Source organism: Carlito syrichta, unplaced genomic scaffold (genome assembly GCF_000164805.1).
Source record: "Carlito syrichta isolate Samal-C Ts95f unplaced genomic scaffold, Tarsius_syrichta-2.0.1 Scaffold156281, whole genome shotgun sequence".
NCBI lineage: Eukaryota > Metazoa > Chordata > Mammalia > Primates > Tarsiidae > Carlito > Carlito syrichta.
The window spans coordinates 75,404-96,333 of NW_007100377.1; the positions used below are offsets into that span (position 1 = coordinate 75,404).

At 40.4% G+C, this 20,930-nt stretch overlaps 1 protein-coding gene across 2 annotated transcripts in view; it reads left to right on the forward strand.

The window, feature by feature from the left end:
- ARHGAP25 (Rho GTPase activating protein 25) overlaps positions 1 to 20,930 on the forward strand; it is a 108,649-nt gene that overhangs the window by 68,243 nt on the left and 19,476 nt on the right. For both annotated transcript variants that reach the window (XM_008051017.2, XM_008051018.2), the window contains one exon: positions 20,392 to 20,599. In XM_008051017.2, the coding sequence (XP_008049208.1) occupies positions 20,392 to 20,599 (208 nt within the window). The remainder of the gene's footprint in view (positions 1 to 20,391; positions 20,600 to 20,930) is intronic.

The window sequence follows — 20,930 nt, forward strand, 5'->3', positions numbered from 1 at the left end:
GTCAGTTTAATAAGGTCCCATTTGTCTATCTTCTCTCTTAAGTCCTGTGGGTTTCAGGTTTTGTACAGGAATTGGATACCAGTTCCGATTTCCATGAGAGTATTTCCTATTTCCATGAGAGTATTTCCTTCCTTTTCTAAGGTTCTTATGGCTTGAGGTTTTACATTTAGGTCTCTGATCCATTTGGAGTTATGTTTTAGAATCTTAACTAATACATTGCAGGTTTTATTTGGTTACAAGAAATGGAAATTGTTGTATCGGTGATGTTAAGCAAAGAAGGATTTACTGGGTAGGATTTACAGTAGCTTCTCAAAGAAGCCAAGGGCAGGAACTGCCAAGAGGCCTCACAGAGGTCTGGGGCCAAGAAACATCTGCCTTGAGTTTATCTTGTCAGTTTCTCTGGGGCCACGTGGCTTCTCGTTCTGCTTTTCTATGCATACCTGCCAGTTTTTATCTAGTCAGCAGCCCCCTCATGTATCTACTTGTCCCAAGAACTTCTGTGCCAGTCCCAGCTTTCCTATGCTTTTCCCTTGAGCACCAGCAGAGACTGGGCTCGACCTCTATAGCCTCATCCCAAACTCCTGAGAAGGAGACTCTACCTGGTTTAGCTGAATCAGTATTCTACCTGTGAACCCAGTCCCTGGGGCAGGGTGGCAGTTGTGTTGCCTGTGATCCATGCAGCAGGGGCTTCGGGAAAAGAAGTGGCCTAAAGGGAATAGCCAGACTCAAGAGTGCCTGCCACTGTCATCCGTTTCTACTTTCTCCATTCCAGTGGTTTAGGCTGTCTGCATAGACAAGGTTTGTAAATGTATGCACCTGCTCTGAGTCAAATGCTGTGTATGCACTTTCACAAGAATCTGTGCCTTCTGTTATGCTTGGCTAAGCCTTGCCATGGTGAACTGCTTTACCCTGTCATAATACACATGGGGATTTCTCCTTTACCCCACCCAAGGCCACCACCCTGAGAAGTAAGTCAAGCATAAGTCCTGTAGGCAGTGGAAAGTCCAGGGAAGGGGAAATCAGAGATCAACAAGTGCACTAAGTGTCATTCTTATTTTAAGAATGATATTGACTCTGAAGTGATATCTCAGATGTTTTAAAAGTTACTCATTGAACCAAAATCATAGTTCCCAGAATAAGAAGTATTTAAGACAGCAGAGAGACTCATGTAAGGCCATTGGGCAGACATAAATTTCTTCTTCCAATTTGTAAGTCAGGTAACTTTAGTCCTGAAGGAATAAATAACCTGTCCCTGTGGCCCAGCAGGAAAGAGACAGGGCCAGGCTCCTTTTCCATGGTTCATTAGCACTTGTAAAACACCCATAATATGGGCCCACTAGATTGGTTGGGCATAACCCACAAATATTGTGAAGTCACTGAGATATGTTGCTGCGGCCTCTTTTTAGCACTTTGTGAAGTCTATGGCTTTTCCCTCCCAGAACCTGCTTGCTTTTCACTACTTTTCCTTCTACTAGTCATGGTTAGGATACAATCCTTTCTTGTTCAAATTACAGCACTAGCCTCCAAACTCCTCCTCCTCCTCCTCCTCCTGAAATTAGCCATCTGAGGTTCTGTTCAGGCCATTGCCAAATGCATAAATAGTGCCTTAAGTTGTGCATAGTTCTACTCTGCAAACCCAGTTGTAAGGCCCTTGGAAATGTCCTGTGTTTTTAAGATGGTTATTATTTGTATACATTTGTGGGGTGCAAATGCAATTTTGGTACATGCATAGAGTGCATAGTGGTGAAGTCAGGGCTTTAGGGTTCCCATCGCTCATTATCAACCTCCTCCCACCTCCTTGCCCTTCTGAGTCTCCGTTGTCTATTGTTCCACATTCTACATCTATTGTGCATGTTACTTAGCCTCCACTTATAAGTGAGAACATGGAATCTTCTCTTTCTGTATCTGACTTATTTCTCTTAACATAATGGCCTCCAGTTCCATTCATGTTGCTGCAAAAGACATGCTTTTATTCTTTGTTTTATGTCTGAATCAGATTCCCTTATGTATGTATATCACATTTTCTTTATCCAGTCATTTGTTAATGGACACTTAGGTTGGTTCCATATTTCTGCTATTGTCAATAGTGCTGTGATAAACATGAGTGCAAATATTTTTTGATATAATAATTTATCTTCCTTTGGGAAGATACCCAGTAGAGTGGGAGTGCTGGAATAAATGGTAGTTCTAAGTTTAGTTCATTGAGAAAGCTCCATACTGTTTTCCATAGAGGTTGTGCTGAATTTGCATTCCCACCAGTAGTGTATAAAATTTCTGTGATCTCCACTCATAAGCGGACCTTGAAAGATTATTATAATACTATAAGAATGGGATTGGCAGTAGAGGGAAACTGTCAGGGGAGGGGGGATGGGGTTGGCAGTTGAGGGAAACTGCTAGGGGAGGGAGGGGCATACCTCATCAACAAGGGTACCTGCATAATGAACATTTGTATAGCTAACCCTGAATTGTACCCCACATCTTTATAAATAAAAAAAAAGCTCCATGATCTCTGCATCCATGCCAATTGTTCGCTTTCTAATAATAGCCACTCTGACTAAGGTAAGATGATATCTCATTGTGGTAGTTTTAATCTGATGATTAGTGATATTGAACATTTTTTATATAGCTGTTGGTCATTTCTATGTTTTCTTTTGAAAAAGGTCTGTTCATATTCTTTGCCTACTTTGTAATGAGGTTATTTTGTTGTTGTTGAGTTGTTTGAGTTCCTTGTATATTCTGAATGTTAAACGTTTGTTGGATACATATTCTGCAAATACTTTCTCCTGTTCTGCAGGTTGTGTCTTAACCCTGTTGTTTATTTCTTTTGCTATGCAGAGACTTTTTAGTTTAATTAATTCTCATTTGTCTTTTTATTTTTGCGGCCTGTGATTTTGAGGTCTTACTAATAAATTCTTTGCCTAGACTAACATTCAGAAGAGTTTTCTCTTAGTTTTCTTCTAGTACTTTTATAATTTCAGGGTCTACATTTAAGTCTTAAACCTGTCTTCAGTTGATTTTTTTGTATATATATATATAGTGGGAGATAGGGGTCCAATTCCATTGTTCTGCATATGACAATCCAATTTTCCCAGAACCATTTATTGAAAAGGATGTCTTTCTCCCAGAGTATGTTCTTGTTGACTTTGTATATATGTGACTCTATTTCTGGGTTCTCTATTCCATTCCATTTATCTATATGTCTACTTTTATACCAGTACCATGCTATTTTGGTTACTATTGCCTTGTAGGATAATTTGAAGCCAGGTAATTTGATGCCTTCAGAATTATTCTTTTTGCTTAGGAATTCTTTGACTATTTGAACTCTTTTGTTTTATATGAAGTTTAGGGTTGCTTTTTTAAATTCTGTGAAAAGTGACTTTGGTATTTTTATACAGATTGCATTGAACCTATAGATTGCTTTGGGTAGTATGGCAATTTTAATTATATTAATTCTTCCAGTCCCAGGGTCTGGGATGTTTTTTCATTTGTTTGTGTCATCCACAATTCATCAGCATTTTGTCGTTTTCCTTGTAGAGATCTTTCACCTCTTTGGTTAAATATATTCTTAGGTATTTTATTTCTTTTGTTGCTATTGTAAATGAATTGCTTCTTCATTTTGTTCCCAGCTAGATTGATATTGTTGTATAGAAATGCTACTGATTTTTTAAAATCGCAATCGTTTTAGGAGGTACAAATAGTTTTTAGTCTGGGCTTTCAGTGCATCCAGTACCCTCACATTGTACCTGATAGATGTTCTTTGTACCCCACAGGTGATTTTTTTGTTCCTCCATCCTTTGCCCCAACCCTTTCTGAGTCTCCAGTGTCCATTATATGACTCTCTATGTCTTTGTGGATTCTTGGTTTATCTACCACTTGTAAGTGAGAACATGCAGTGTTTGGTTTTCTGTTCCTGAGTTAGTTCACTTAGGATGATGTTCTCCAATTTCACCCATGTTGCTGCAAAAGACATTATTTCAATTTTTTTGATAACTGAATAGAATTCTATAGTGTATATGCACCACATTTTCATTATCCACTGATTGGTTGATGGACATTTAGATTGCGTCTATATCTTTGAAATTGTGAATTGTACTGTGATTAATATGCAGGTACAGGTGTCTCTTTTATTAAATTATCTCTGTTCTTTGAATAGATGCCTGGTCATGGGATGGCTGAATTAAATATTAGGTCTACTTTTAGTTCTTTGAGAATTCATCATACTGATTTTCATAGAGGTTGTATTAATTTACACTCCCACCAACAGTGTATAAGTGTTCCCTTTTCTCCACATCCATGCCAACATCTATTTTTTAAAAAATTTTTAATAATGACCATTCTCACCAGTATAAGGTGGTATCTTACTGTGGTTTTGATTTGCAATTCCCTGACAATTAGTGATTTTTTCGTATGTTTGTTGGCCATTTGTCTATCTTCTTTTGAGACATGCCTGTTCATTTCATTTGCCCATTTAAAAAATGGGGTTATTTGCTTTTTTCTTGCTGATTTGTTTGAGTTCTTTGCAGATTTTGAATATCAGTCCTCTTTAGTTAAGCATATTCCTAGTAATTTTAGCTTCTTGGCTGCTATTGCAAATGGAATGAATTCTTGATTTTATTTTCAGCTTGATTGCTATTAGTTTATAGCAGTACTACTGATATGTATGTACTGAATTTGTATGCTGAAACTTTACCGAATTCATTGATCAAGTTCAAGATCTTTTGAAGAGGTCTTTAGGATTCTCTAGGCATAAAAGCATACCGTTGGCATACAGAGAGAGTTTGATTTCTTCTTTTCCAATTTGAGTACCATTTATTTCTTTTTCTTGCCTGATTGCTGTGGCTGGAACTTCCAGTACTATGCTGAGTAGGAATGGTAAAAATGGGCATTTTTGCCTTCTTCCGGTTCTGAGGGGGAATGCATCCACTTTTTTCCCATTTAGGATGACATTGGCTATGGGTTTGTCATATAAGACTTTTATTATTTTAAGAAATATTCCCTCTATGCCTATTTTGCTGAGAGTTTTATCATGAAGTGATGCTGGATTTTACCAAATGCCTTATCTGCATTTATTGAAATGATCATATACCTTTTTATAGTAATTCTGTTTATTTAGTGGGTCATATTTATTGACTTGTGTATGCTGAATCACCCTTGCATCCCTGTATAAAACCCACTTGGTCATGGTGTATTTTTTTTAATGTGCTGTTGAATTCCGTTTGCTAATATTTTATTGAGTATTTTTTGCATCTACATTAATAAGGGATATTGGTCTTTGGTTTTCTTTGTTATTGCTGTTGTTGTTGTATTTTCTTGGCTTTAGTACCAGAGCAATAAATCACAGAATGATTTAGGGAGGCTTCCTTCCTCTTCAATCTTGTGGAATAGCTTCAGTAAAATTGATATCAGCTCTTCTTTGAAGGTCTAGTAGAATTCATCTGTGAGTCCATCAGGTCCTGAACTTCTTTTGTTGGGAGACTTCTAATTACTCTCTCAATATCACTATCATTTTTGGTCTATCCAGGGTTTCTATTCTTCCTGATTCAAGGTTGGGGAGTTGTATGGTTCCAATAATTTATCCATTTCCTCTAGATCATCTATTTTGTTTGCATAGAGGTATTCATAATAGTCTCAGGTGATCATTTATATTTCTGTCGTATCAGTTGTAATGTCTCCATATTCATTTCTGATTGTACTAATTTGAATCTTCTCTCTTCATTTCTTAATTAGTCTAGTTAGTGGTCTATCAAGTTTATCTTTTCAAAGAATCAACTTTTTGTTTTACTGATCCTTTTGTATTTTTTAAAATTTCAATTTCATTTAGTTCTGCTCTGATTTTCATTATTTCTTTTCTTCTGCTAGTTTTGGGTTTGGTTTGTTCATGTTTTTTTAGTTCCTTGAGATGTGATGTTAGATTGTCAACATGAGACCTTTCAGTCTTATTAAATTAGGCCCTAAATGTTATAAATTTTCCTCTGAGCGCAGCTTTGGCTGTGTCCCAGAGGTTTGGTAACTTGTTTCATTGTTGTTATTCATTTCAAGGAGTTTTTAAATGCCCATCTTGATTTTATTTTTCAACCTAGAATCATTCGGGAACAGATCGTTCAACTTTCATGTTTTTGTTTGTTTTTTCCTAGCTCTTCTTGGAGTTAATTTCTAGTTTATATATGTTATCTGTATATATAATTTGCATATATTCCTTAATTATGTTTATGTAGTATACCACATTTATTGATTTATGGTATGTTGAATCATCTTTGCATCCCTGGTGTAAAACCCACTTGATGATGGTGTATTAACTTTTTAATGTGCCTCTAGATTGTTTGCTAGTATTTTTGTTGAGGATTTTTGCATCTATGTTGATTAGGGATATTGATCTGTAGTTTTCTTTTTGCTGTTGTTGTGTCCTTGTCTGGTTTTGGTATTGAGGTGATACTGGCCTCAAGGAATGAGTTAGGGCGAATTTTATCCTTCTCAATTTTGGGGGAACAGTTTGCATAGAATTGGTATTAGATCTTTGAACATTTGGTAGAATTCAGTTGTGAGTCCATTTAGTACTGGGCTTTTCTTTGTTGGGAGATTTTTCATTACTGATTCAATCTCTGTACTCATTGTTGTTCTGAACAGTTTTTCTATTTCTTTTTGTTCATTCTTGGGAGGTTGTAGGCTTCCTGGAATTTATCCATTTCCTCTGGGTTTTCTAGTTTGTGAACATATAGTTGCTCATAATAATCTCTTATGATCTTTTGTATTTCTGTGGTATCAATTGCAATGTCTACTTTTTACTTTCTGATTTTTTTTATTTGAATCTTCTCTTTTTTGGTTAGCTAGAGATTTATTAATTTTATTTATCTTTTAAAATAAACAACTTTTCATTTTGTTGATTCTTTGTTATATTTTTGGTCTCTGTTTCACTTAGTTCTGATATGATTTTTGTTGTTTCTTTTTTTCTGCTAGTTTTGGGTATGTTTTGTTGTTTCTCTATTTCCTGAGGAGCAATGTTAGATTGTTAGTTTGTAATCTTTCTGCTTTTTGATGCAGGCATTTAATGGTAGAAGAGCTTCCCTCTTAGCACTGCTTTTGCTGTATCCCACAGGTTTTGGTATGTTATATTTTCATTTTCACTTCTTTAAAAATTTTTAAAATTTCTGTCTTAACTTCTTCATTGACCCAATGATCACTTAGTAGCATGTTGTTTAATTTCTATGTATTTGTATCATTTCTGAAGTTCTTCTTGATATTGATTTCTAGTTTTATTATACTGTAGTTTGAGAAAGTACTTGTTATGATTTACATTTTTAGAAATTTTTTGAGACTTGTTTTGTGTCCTAACACGTGGTCTATCTTGGAGAATGCTTTATGAGCTGATGCGAAGAGTGTATATTTTGCAGTTGTTGGGTAGAATTTTCTTTAAATGTCTGTTAGGTCTATTTGATTTAAAGTGAAAATTTAGTCCAATATTTCTTTGTTGATTTTCTGTCTTGATGCTCAGTCTAATGTCATAAGTGTGGTGTTGAAGTCCCCCACTATTATTGTATTGCTGTCTTGTTTTTTCTTTAGATCTAACCATATTTGTTATATGAATCTGTGTGCTCCAGTGTTGTGTGTGTGTGTGTGTGCGTGTGTGTGTGTGTGTGTGTGTATCTCTATAACTGTTGCATCCTCTTACCTAATTGATTCCTTTATTGTCATATAATGACCTTTTCTGTCTTTTAATTTTACTGTTTTAGATATAAAGTCTGTTTTATTTGGTATAAATATAGCTACTCTTGCCCACTTTTGATTTCCATTAGTGTGGAATATTTTTTTTCCAACCCTTCACTTTTAGTCTATATGAGTCTTTAGAAGTCAGGATAGTTTCTTATAGGCAGCATATAGTTGGATCATGGTTTAATCCATTATACTAACCTATATCTTTTAACTTATATTTTTAAATTGGAGCCTTTAATCCATTTGCCTTTGAGTTCAATATTGATATTATTAGGCTTTGTTTGTGTCCTGTTGTTAATTGTCTTATACATTTTTTTGTTTCTTTTTCTGTGTCTGTTTGTCTTTCGTGATTTGGTAAAATTCTGTAGTATTACTATTTGGTTCCTTTCTATTCCTTTTTTTAGGTGATTGCTTTGCTTGTGAGTTTTATACTTTCATATGTTTTTATAATGGTAAATACTGTTCTTTGATTTTGAAGCTTAGGACTTCTTTGAGCATCACTTGTAGGATTGGTCTATTGGTCACAAATTCCTTCAGCATTTGCTTGTCTTGATTTCTTCTTTATTTGAACCTTAATTTTGCTGGTATAAAATTTTTGACTGACAGGTTTTTTTTTTTTTCAGTGCCTTGAATATTTCATTCCATTCTCTGCTGGCTTATAAGGTTTCTGTGGAGAAGTCTGCTGTTTGTCTGATAAGGTTTTCTTTATAGATGACTCTATGCATTTTTCTCGCTAATTTTAGAATTCTTCTTTCGCTTTGACTTTAGATCAGTCTTATTATGATATACCATGGTGAAATCCTCTTTGCAGTGTATTTTTATGAGGATAGTTGTGCCTCCTGTATCTGAATGTCTAAATGTCTTATTAGACTTAGGACATTTTCATCAATTATTTCATTAAATAGCCTATTTAAATTTTCAAATCTTTCTTTCTCTTCAGGAATTCTCCTAATATATAACTTCAGTCAGTTTATGTAGTCCCAAGTGACTCAAAGCTTTGTTCATTCTTTTTATTATTTTTCTTTATTTTTATCAGACTGGATATTTCAAAAGACTTGTCTGTAAGTTTGAGATTTTTTCTTCTGTTTAGTCTATTTTAAAAAATATTTTAAATGTGTTTTGTAATTCCTTCAATGAATTTTTCCGTTTCAGAGTTTATTTTTTATTTTTTATTTTCAAGACATCTTTCTCCTTGGCAAATTTCTCACTCATGTCTTGAATTTATTTTCTAATTTCTTTATACTTGTTTTAAGATTTATCTTGAAAGCATCTCATTGAGCTTCTTTAAAATCAGCATTTTGAATTATTTATCTGGAGTTGTGAAGATTTGTTTTTGGTTAAGGTATATTGTTGGAGAATTATTATGTTCCCTTGACAGTGTCATATTGTCCTGCCTTTTTATACTTCCTTTATCTTTATGTTGATTTCTGTACATTTACAGCAGCTTCTTATTATTATTTTTGAATTTATATTTGTTAAGACTGAACTATTTTATTGAAGATATGAGTATAATCTGGTTGGGTAGGGCTGTTTGATTTTGCTTCTGAGTGTGTGCAGTTGCAAAGACTCAAAGACGCTATATGACTTCCTTGGCTATAAATAGCCTTAGTGGTATCTGTGGATTCCTTGCTGTGTTAGGATGTGGTTATTTGTCAGGGCTGTGGTGAATTGGTGCTGGAGACTGCATTGCCTGATGAGTCTTTCTTCTGGTTTCAGCGGTAATCGGGATGAGTCTATCCCTGTGACCTGAGGTAGCATATGCTGGCACCCTGTGTTAGCAGTTCCATGCAGGCCAATTCTTGGGCTTCTGTATAGTGTTCTCAGTTCCAGTTGTCGTAGCAGTGTACTGGGTGATTGGGCTTTCAACCTCTTGAACAGCTGGATTGGTGTGGGTGGTGGCAATAACAGTGGTTATGAAATGTTCTTCTAGTTCCCAAGTGCTGTGCTTTTGTGTTAGCAGTTGTTGCAATGGACCGTGAGGGCCAGCCTCCAGGCCAACAGGTAGCATTTGCGGGTACAAGACAACTGTAGTAGTAAGTAGGATTTATACCTTACCCCTATTCTCCAAGAGAGGTGGTGCTCAGGTGTTTCGGGTGGTGGACTATGTTGTGGAACAACAAAAAGTCTGTATCCTGCACTCTGTCTTGGGCAAGGAGTGCAGCGGGAGACACGAAGCTGGGTGGAGCTGGACCAGCACTCAAACACCTCAATAGTGGGTACATGCACCAGCCTTCACAGAGATATGGGAGCAGGACAGTCTTCAGGCCGCTGGTGTAATGTCTGTGTGAGAGGTGACTGTTGCTGCATTGAAGTCTCAGCATGGGAAAGGTGAGTCAGTTCAAGCAGCCACAACTTTGGCCAGCAGGAGTGAGACTTGCATCCCTCTCATGCTCTAGTCCTAGCAGAGGTCCCTCCCCATCCTGACTGTGGCAGCCAACCCAGCCATCCAGTCCTGGAAGTCTTCTAGTCTGCAACTCAGTCCTTGGTAGTAGGAGGCAGTGCCTGGCTTAAGACCAAGCTTCCACAGCAACTCTCTTCCTGCTCTAGTGTTAGTAGCTGGAACCCACTCCACACCTGCTTTTCAGAACTGGCTGCAGAAGCCCATCTTCCGCTCAAGCCCCCGTCCCATGAGTGTTGCCTGAGTTCCCCAGCAGCCAACACCTATGTCACTGGGATTATGCACAGTTTACTAAGAGCTAGTATCCAGAATGGTATCCCACAGTAGCTGCCTAGGCCTCAGAAAGGACGTGGTAGAACCCAGAAGCAGTTCCTTCTCACAGTCTCCTGGCCACCTCCCAAGTTTGATTTGGGGCTTAGGAGGGTCAAGGTACTCTCCTGTGGCCTGGATTGTATGATTCCCTAGTGGGAAAGTAAACCACATAAAGGCACTTACTCACCCTCTCCCTTATCAGGGATTTAGTCCTCGTTCCCAGCTGTCCCCAGCCATGCAGTCTGCCTGTTTTCTTTCTTCTTCCTAAATTTCAAAGTTTCTCTCACTTTTGTTGTTGAATTCCCATGTTCCCTCCTGAATAATGTATTCAAAGTTGATTGTCTACACACTATTTTGGTTCTTCTAAGTGGATGAGGTATTCTGGAAATGCTTTTAGTCAGCTAACTTGGAATAAAAGAGGTCCTATGTTTTAAGTATCTTTGCGTGCTTGCCAATGGGAGGCATATCGTAAATATTGAATTATCACATACCTTGAGTTCCTTTTCTTTCTCTCATTCTCTTAGGTTCTCTACATCCTTCAGAGCATGATTTCATAATCTACAGCACAGTTCATCTTAGTGAAGCATGTTGTCTTTTTGAGTCATTGTCATTTTATATGTTCTGGTCATTTCTCACTAGCTAAACTGGACTTTAAGAGGGATGATTTTTACTTATTTCCACTAATTTCCTCATATCCTCTTCCCCCAGCTCCAAACAACAGGTACTTATTTATTCACATACTCGAGATTTCTGGGACATATGCCAAGTACCATGCTAATAGCAGGGGTGCAACAATGAGAAAGAAAAAGGAGAGATTAAAAAAACAATGAAAAGAAAAGTTCCTTCTGCCATGGAGCTCACAGGCTAGTAGCACACACAGCAATTAATCAGAAAAGCTAAGGAAAAGCATTAAATTACAACTGTGAGAAGAACCATAAAGGAAAAACACCTCATACCATGTAGGAAAAAAAGTCTTTGCTGAGTAGATCAAGGAAAGCTTCCACAAATTAGTGATAATAAAGCTTAACTCTGAAGGACCAGCAGAAGTTAACTAGACAGAGATGAGGAAAGAGGAAGTGTCTCAGTCAGAGGGGGCAGCATGTGCAAACGTCCTGTGGCAGAAAGGAGAACAGGCTTAGAGCAAGGGGAAGGAAGGTAGCAACAGTAGAAATAGCTTTGTTGAGAATGTTGGTCTTTATCTTAGCACCAATAGGTAGTCATTGGAAGTTACAAGCAAGAAAGTGATATAATCAGATTATATTTACGAGACCATTCTAGTTGCTGTGTTAAGAATAGATTGGGCTAGAAAGTTGCAGATCAGAGTGAAAGCAGGAGATCAGATATGAACCTCATGCTGTACTCAAGGCAGGAGAAGACAGATGGTATGTTAGACAAGGGTGGTCGCTGTGGAGATGGAGAGAAGCAAACAGGTTTGCACAACATTTCGGAGTTAACATTGCTGTGATGTGGGAGTGAATTCCACATGGAGGGAGAATATGGTGTCAAGGACCAGTTCCTGGCCCATGAATGAATGAACAGTCAGTTGGCAGCATGAGACTGCCCTGGGGCCCTTCCTGACAACCTTGCTCTTGCCTGTCCCTCGGTCATACTTGAGAGTTCATATACTATTTGAGGGTTACTATACTATTTGCCAAATCTTCTCACCATGAAAGGGAAATCATCTCAGGCTACCCAACAACCCACCTTCAAGATCATTATTGCTGAAGGCCTCTCCCCACCCCCAGAGCCCTGTACAGCCCTGAAAGCATTTCCAGGGAAGGCGGGGGGTGGGGAGACTGGCTTCATAAACACTAAGTGAAATTCTGTGTTCCTGCCAAACACTTTGATATATGGAGAAATGCTGGTAAGGGCTTGCGTGTGGGATTTTTTTTAACCCACCTCTGAGATATCCCCTGAATGGCAGTTGACAATTAGCTGCTAAGTAAAAGGAGCCACTTATTTTTATTGTGGGCCCTGACAGCTTTATGTTCACTCTTTAAAAGCGAGAGTCTTGTGTGTAAAGGTGAGTGGGGAGGGGAAGTGGTGTGGGGTAAAGGGCTGGGAGGGCCAGGGCAGGTGCGGACAGATCCCAGGGTTTCTGTATCAGAGTCAGAGCTTAAGCAGTATTTACAAGCATGAGCTGATCTAGAAGCCAGAGAAAAGGGCTCTTCCAGCTTGGGGAGAGGGGAAGGGCTGAGGCTGGCTCATCAGAGGCATGAGTTCTCAGCCCTGCCATGCCTCACATCCCCGGGATGCCACAGTGGGGACCGGGCTGTGGCTTTCCTGCGCTGGCACTGCTTGTTTGCTGGGATTTCAGGAGGAAAATTCCCAAGCTTCGAAAGAAAGGTATTTATTTTCTATTTTGTGATTCAATTATTTCACTAAAAGACAATTTTCCCAACTCCTCTTCCCTCTCCTGTCAGAGACGGGGGACAGTCCTGGAACTGAGCCCCTGGTAAGCAGTTCCCGGTGCTGGGCTGACAGGCACAGTTGGTGAGAGGGCGGGAGGATCTTCTGGGAGCTTGGGCTGGACTGGAGGTGGGGTGGGGAGGGACTCTTGTCCTGATCTGAGGAGTGTTTGAATAATGACGAAGGAAGAACGAGGTTGAGGAGGGAGGTGACAGCTGATCTTTTTAGTTTTACTTCCCCAGACTAACCAAGTGTCCTGGGTTCTTCTAGCAAATCTAGAGTGGGGCTGAGCAGTAAAGGATGGAGAATGAACTGTGATCAGAGTCTGGTCAGTTACTTAGGCCGGTAATGATGTCTCACTCTTCTGTTGTTGCTCAGGATTGGGCACTTTCTGTCTAAAACTTTAGGTCTGGGGGCTAAAAACAAGGTGGACACGGTATGAGGGGAAGGTGGGACTGGTAGCGGCTGGCATCAGAGGACTGTGTAAGAGGCAACAAGAACTCCGGCTGCTTCCTTAAGTCCCTCCTCTTGAGACTGGATGATGCCTGACATTTTATTCCATCGACTTTAAACAAAAGGAATTAAAGCACTGCATACAGAATCACAGCATATATTTGACCTTAGGAAAATTCCTAATTTGAGTCTCAGTTTTCTCATCTGTAAAATAGAATGATAATGTTTACTTTGTGGGATCCTCATGAGGGCTACATAAGGTAGCACGTGTGAAAGTGTCTAAGGCACTTCTTAGCAGAAAATTAACTTAATGAGTTAAATTTGGTTAATAGTTGTAATTATATCATATATTACAATTATATGACATTATAGTAATTATATTATATATGATAATTATAATTAATTAATCAAAATGTGTACCTATGAAGATGGAAATCCTCTGCTAATGGTTACTGGCCCAAAGTGATGAGTGCCAAGTGAGTGAGTTGATTAGACCTTACCCTGCTGCCAAAGGGTAGAAAGAACCAGGAGCACCAGTTCCCTGAAGGAGTGGGGACCGGGCTGTGGCTTTCCTGCGCTGGCACTGCTTGTTTGCTGGGATTTCAGGAGGAAAATTCCCAAGCTGAGGGCATGGCACAGAAGGGGGAGACTTGGGTTTTGCGCCTAGTTGTCTTTGGGGTGGAGAAGGGTCTTTGATCAACTCCTGCCCCCTTGTCTTATTCCTTCACTGGCCTCCATGCCTGTTTTTCATGAGATTTCTTTGTTCATCTCTTTTTTCACATCTAGGCTTTTTCATGTGTATCCAGAATGAAAGGGGTGACAATCAGGACCTGGAGGTCAGTGATCTGTAGGACTCAGGACTGGGTCTTTGAAGTTCCAGGGCTGTTTTGAATGTCAAACTTCTCATATATGACCCAAGATGAAGAGTGACAGAACTTGACTTAGACAAACTAAAGAAAACAAAGATGTGCTTTATCTCATGTGAGGATGGACGCTGTCAGTGCTAATATCTCCAGAGTATTCAGTGGTTTGTTCTTGTTGGAGGAAATAGCTTTGACCGATTTCCAGACTAAAGGTGTAAAGTTCAGGGTCTTCATCATGGGGGTGATATTTAAAGCAGTGAGATTCTGAGAAGGCATGTGCAGATGAGGAAGGGGGGCTCTGGAGCACGTCAACATTTAGAAGACATCCAGAAAAGGAATAATCACCAGAAGAGGCTAAGTAAGAGCAGTTAATCAGATAAATGGAAAACCAAGAGAAAATGGTGTCCTAGAAGCCATGTGAGAACGTGTCTAAAGAAGGAGGGGGTGATTTGCTATGTCACATGCTGTGGATAAAGCAGTTAAGATGAAGACTGAGAATTTAACTGCTGGATTTAAAAATGTAGAGGCCATTGATCTCCTCGACAAGAGCAGGTTTGGAGAAGCGCTGAGCAGAGAGAAGGGGAAGAGAACACAAGGAATGGGAGACAGCAGGTAGTGACGGCTCTCTGAGTGCTGGTCAATCAAGTGCCAGGCTCTGGGCCAGGAGATGAAAATAGATGATGAGCCAGACAGGCTGTCTGCCTTTGAGGAGTTTGTATTCTAGAGGAAGAGAAATATATAAATAAATCATCATAAAATTACATGAGAAGTGATAACTCAGCTGTGCCCACAGAGAGTGCTGTGAGTACAGAGGGGAGTGTGGCCCATTCCCTCTGAGAAGATGTCTGAACTCAGGAAGATTGGGTTTCCAGGCTAGGAGTAGGAGGCAGGGTGTTAACTTGAGAGTTTTTATGAGCAAAGATCACCTTTTCATTCTTTCTGTCATACTCTCCAGCTACCAAAGAGCCTGCGCCACAGCAGAGGGTCAGTCCACATTTGATGAATGATTTTGAGAGTTCTGGAAAAAGGATTTTGCAAGGAATGAAGTTGCAAAAGAAACCATTATTACTATAATATAGACAATAGTAGAGAGGATAGAGAGCTGATTTAGAACATATTTAGAATGTACTGACTTATTTGAAGAGAAAAAAGCATGTTGCAGATCTTTCTAATGCTCACAATTTTGCTAATTGGGTTAGTTGAGTGCAGTTGCCTTGTGCGAGTGGCTTTGTATCTCAGTGCCTAGGAGGACACCTGATGTTTGACTGATTGAATGAGTGCTGTTGTCTGTGAAGATGACTATGGGAGAAAAGTAGTGATTTAGGGGTGGGATGAGTGTGAGACTATAGAAGATACTGGGAGAATTGTCATTAGGTGTTGGGCTTATGGAACTAGAGCAGGGGAGAATGATGGAGATAGATATGAAGTAATAATTATATGTGTGTGTGTATATATATATAGAGAGAGAAATAATGGAGATGAATATGAGTTAGATATGAAATAATAATTATATGTGTGTGTGTGTGTGTGTGTGTGTGTGAGAGAGAGAGAGAGAGAGAGAGAGAGAGAACGTGCGAGAGAGAAATATCTGGACTGGAGATACTGATTAACGTTATCAGTTTGAGGTCGATATCCAAATGTGTGGACTCATATGAACTTTTCCAAGGAGAATGCCTAGAATGAAAAGGAATATCTGAGTTAGAATCCCAGGAATGACACACCACAAGAACAGAAGGATGGAGCACAGTAAAGAAGACTGAATGGAGTAATCTGGGAGACTGCGGTAGAATGAAAATAGATGGGTGTGTAGCCATGTAGGAACAAAGTCTGAAGGAGAAAGGAGAATCAATACCGTTAGAGTCTTCAGAGAAGACCAGTAAGCAGGCTGTGGATCGAACACTAGGAGGGCATCAGGGATCTTAGCAGATTTAGTGGAGAAATTCAGGCTAGTGAAACCAGATTGGGATGGGTTGATAGGATGAGAAGTGAGTGATAAGTGCAGAAGTGGGGGCTGCGAGGCTGGACGACTCTCCATAAGTAGACACATTTATCTGTGAGTATAGTGGTGAAGAGAAGAAAGACAGGTGTTGGTCGTTTGCATGAGAGCTGAGGTGGGAGATAATTCTTTCATAAATTGTCAAAGACCTAGACTCATATGGGGTATTTCAACTGACAGAGAAAAAGTTAAGATACGAAGAGAAAGCATAAGTCCTGGAAGAGGTGGAAGGGACGGAATCCACAGTTCAGGAAGCCATTATCCTAGAGGAAAGTCAGGGCCTCTTTCTTCCTATGAGAGAGGACAGGAACACAGAGAAAGAGGGCTGGTGGTGTAGGGGTTCGCTCATCCCCCTCCATTTGGGGATATGAGTGAACGAGGAGCCAAGGTCACCTGGTGAGACAGAGAGAGGAGCCCATGGATGGAAAGCTCAATGGAGTAGTGAAGATTTGGAACCGAGGCCTTGCAGACATTGGAATGATAAATGTCCACAATGTGATTGCATATGTTCCCTGTAGCTCTCAGTTGGCTGATGAAGTCACGGAAAGGGTAGTGGGAACCGACAGGGTGGGGATGCTGGAGGGGAAAAGAATGTTGGTAAATGAGTGTACTGGTGAGAGTGAATTTGAAAGGATGGCCTACAGGGCATGAGAGGAAGAGAGGAGGAACACAGGACACGCAATAGACTCAGATAAGGAGAAAAGTTAGAGGGCTAGCCACACAAATGTGTAAAAAGAAACTTGGTCCCAGGTACCTGCAAGGTGGGGCATCTGCTTTGAGACATCAAAATGGAGCTCACATTGGAAAGTCCCAAGTTCTCTGTGTACAAGCTTACATTGTGTTTAAACTGTCTTTCTCCATCAGGATCTGTTTCAACTGCTCCATTTGGGCTATCTTTCCCTATCAGGATCCATTTTATCTGCTCCAAGAGACATCTGCCTCTCCCTCTGATAGGGCTCTTCCCTGGATATCTCAAAGGGAATTTTCCAGATGTCATGTGGTCTATGTTATAAGTCAGATTATTTCAATCACATCCTACTAGCTTGGTGAAAATATCTACCCAGCTCCTTTTACAAGACAAACAGAAACCTAATTCTGTATGATATTGACATTCTCTAGTTGCATCACACCGTTTTTTGTGTGACTCTTATTTTCATCGCTTGTTGGTAAGCGCATGGAAAGCAGGACCAGGTCTTCCATGTCGCTTGACCGTGCCGTCCCTTCCACGAGGCCTGAAGCTGGCACATGGCTGGGCACTCCATACATGTTAGTGTGAAGCTGAGTTTATTTACCCAGGAGAACCTTACTAGAGTTTAAACTGCAGAAATACCAAAATAACCACTAGTCATGGAAAATACTTGCTTAAAGACAAATTAATGCATTAAATGATTCAGGATTTTTTTACTATCTACCTTGTGCCAGGCATTATGCTAAACACTGGGGATGAAGAGACTTCCACCTCCTATTCCCTGGGTGTCAGGGGCTTACAGTCTTGCAGAGGACATGGGTACATACAAGCCATCATAGCACAATGTGGTAAAGAGACCAGGATATTCGAGAAGGAATATGGGTGCATGGAGTAGGATATAGTCTCTGCATCTAGGAGTCAGGAAGGCATGGCAGAGGTCATGATATTTAAGAGGTCATGATATTAAGAGGTACCAAGGAAGACAAATAGAATTCCAGCAGACAGATAAGGAAGAGAACAGCCTGGGCAGCGGGGAGAGACTTTCCAGGGACATGGAGACTGCAGAGCATGGTGATTTGGAAACCTCAGGGTGAGGTGCCATTGGGGCATGGCGGGACATCAGGCCAGAAGGGCAGGTGGGTGCCAGTCCAATGCCTATTTGATGAATGTCAACCTTGGCTCTTGAACTTTAGCCTCAGAAATATTTAATCAAACAAAGTCTCACTGCAATGCAAGAAGTGAAACAGACAGCAGTCCAGCAGATCTGATTGGGAGTAGGCAGTGAAGATCACCCCCTTTTCCTTTCCCCCCTTCCCCTCTTTGTCAACTCCTCCTAGATCCTATGCCCTCACCTCCCAGTACCTAATGTGATGAGGGAGGGGCCTCTGAGGAACTCCTAGAGCTTTGAGGGGCAATTTGAAAAATATTCCTGTGACAATTGGGAAAGAAGCAGATGACTATTGAAAACCAGGGAAAAGGAGCTCAGGTAGACCAGAGGCTTAGAAAACTAAGTAGCAGGAGGGCTTTGAACATGGTAGAGAGAAAAGACTGCAGCAGTTGCAGGCAAGAGAGGGGATCAACCTGGCCCGGGGGAATGGTTGGGATTCAAAAGTGGAGGATTAAAAAGCCCAATACAGCTCTTTACAGGTGGGTTCCACATCACCTAGAGACTGGATATAGAGAACCAACCAGAGAGAGAGAGATAGAGGGAGATAGAGGGAACCAACCAGAGAGAGAGAGAGGGAGAACCAAGAGACTGCAAATCCATCTCCTTGGTATTGAAGTGCTGGGTGCAGCAGAACCCTAATTATGACAGAGGTAAAGTCAGACAGGACAGACTGAAGCCACATTCTATTTTCTGAACCTCCAGGACACCACAGATATGAGGGCCTGGTGGGAGAATGACTAGGTGGCGATTGCCCTGATTTATAAACATATCTTGTTACATTGTTGAGATGGGGAAATGCTAGAGTCAAGCAGTGACAGGACTGGGGTGCAGCTGGTCCACACATGCTTTGCTGGAGGCAGGGTAATTTGAGAAAATATATTTGGAAAGCAATTTGCATACCACTAAGTCATAAAAATGCTCAAACCACTTGACCCAGTAATTCTATATGTGGGAATCTGTCCTAAGGAAATTGTTCAAAAGAATGAAATGTCTGTGTTCATCCATCCAAATGTTAATTGATTAATTAGCCAATTAATTAGAAATTATTTAGTGTACTACACACATTCCAGGAACTCTGCTAGGCAAATGAACGTGTTCACTGTGGCAATGTTTATCGTTAGAGCAACCTAAATTATTTAAAATGCCATAGTGGTTTAATATGATGAGACATTGATATGATAGACAACAGGAGCCCCCCTTATCCTTAAACATCTGAAACCGTGGATAGTTACCAAACTACCAAAGCATAGACTATGCTTTTTTGATCTTATAACTGAAGCAGCTACTAAGTGACTAACTGGCCTGGTGGGTAGTGTTCACAGCATGGATACATTAGACAAAAGGATGATTCAGGTCCCAGGATGGACGGAGCAGGATGGGGAGAGAATTCATCATGCTACTCAGAATGATACACCGTTTAACACTTATGAATAGTTTATTTCTGGAATTTTAATTTAATGTAATTAATTTACTTTTTAAGTTGAGTCTTACTCTGTCATCCAGGCTGGAGTGCAGTGGCACAATCACAGCCACCGCAGCCTCAATCCTTTTGGGCTCAGGCAATCCTTCCACCACAGCCTGCCAAACAGCTGGAACTACATGCACATAACATCACACCTGGCTAATGTGTAGATTTATTGTAGAGAAGAGGTCTCTCCAGGTTGTCCAGGCTGGTCTCAAGCTCCTGGGTTCAGGCAGTCCTCTTGCCTCAGCCCCCAAAGTGCTGGGATTACAGGCATGAGCCACTATGCCCAGCTGAATTTTTCACTGAATATTTGCAGACCACAGTTGAGCATAGGCAGCCGAAACCACAGAAAGCAAAGCCTCAGATTTGGGCAGGCTATGTACTGTATTATGATTTAGTGCCCTGTGGCACAAGCAGAACTCTCACGGCTTGCTTGCTGCTGTGGTTGAGGCACCTTCTCCAGAGTTTACTGCCTGGGCTTGAATCTTGACTGTGCCATGCCCTGAGTTGCCTGACCTTGGTGAGTTCACAAGCTCCACTAAAGCTCAGTACCTTTAACAGTTAGGTGGGTGATAACCTTTTTACCACTTCATGGAGCTGCTGTCAAGATTAAATGAGAAAAGTGTGCAAAGTGCTTGGTACAATTCCTAGCAGAACTGCACTCAGTAAAAGGCAACTGTTATTTTAAATATGTAAAAAATATGGATCAATAGAAAAAGATACAGACTGACTCAAGTTTATAGCTCCAAATTTATAGCCCCAGGAAATAGTATGAGTGATTCGTCTCACATATTTTGTTCAGCATCATTGTACTAAAACCTTTGAAGTCACAGGTGATACAGAAAATCATGAAATAAGCAAAGCCCTTTGACCCAACGGTTCATCCATGAAAGGTCACAATGATGGATTGTTCCTGTTTGTTCTCTCCCCAGCGGTGTTTGGCCAGCGCTTGGATGAGACTGTCGCCTATGAGCAGAAGTTTGGTCCTCATCTGGTGCCCATCCTGGTAGAGAAGTGTGCAGAGTTCATCCTCGAGCATGGCCTGAATGAAGAGGGCATCTTCCGCCTGCCTGGGCAGGACAACCTGGTGAAGCAGCTGAGAGATGCTTTTGATGCTGGGGAGCGGCCCTCCTTTGACAGGTACCCTGGTCTGGATGACCCTCCATTGTAACTGAGCCATAGGACTTGTACAGACACTTCCAAGAGCTCTGGCTCACAACAGAAATAACCTCTTGTTTTACTTGTAATTCAGAATTTGGGAGCCTGGAGCAGTTAGGAGAGTATGCAGATAGTTTAGGTGAGAAATGATATGAACCAGAACTAGAGCCTTGCTAGGCAGATTCAAGTGATGTTTAGGACACAAGGGAAGGGGACATTCAGGGTAGGAGAACGATGGGACCTAGCCCAAGACCCACCTTTTGAGACACGTAAGGAAAACGTTAGAGTTGAGCAGGCCCCACACTCAGTGTGG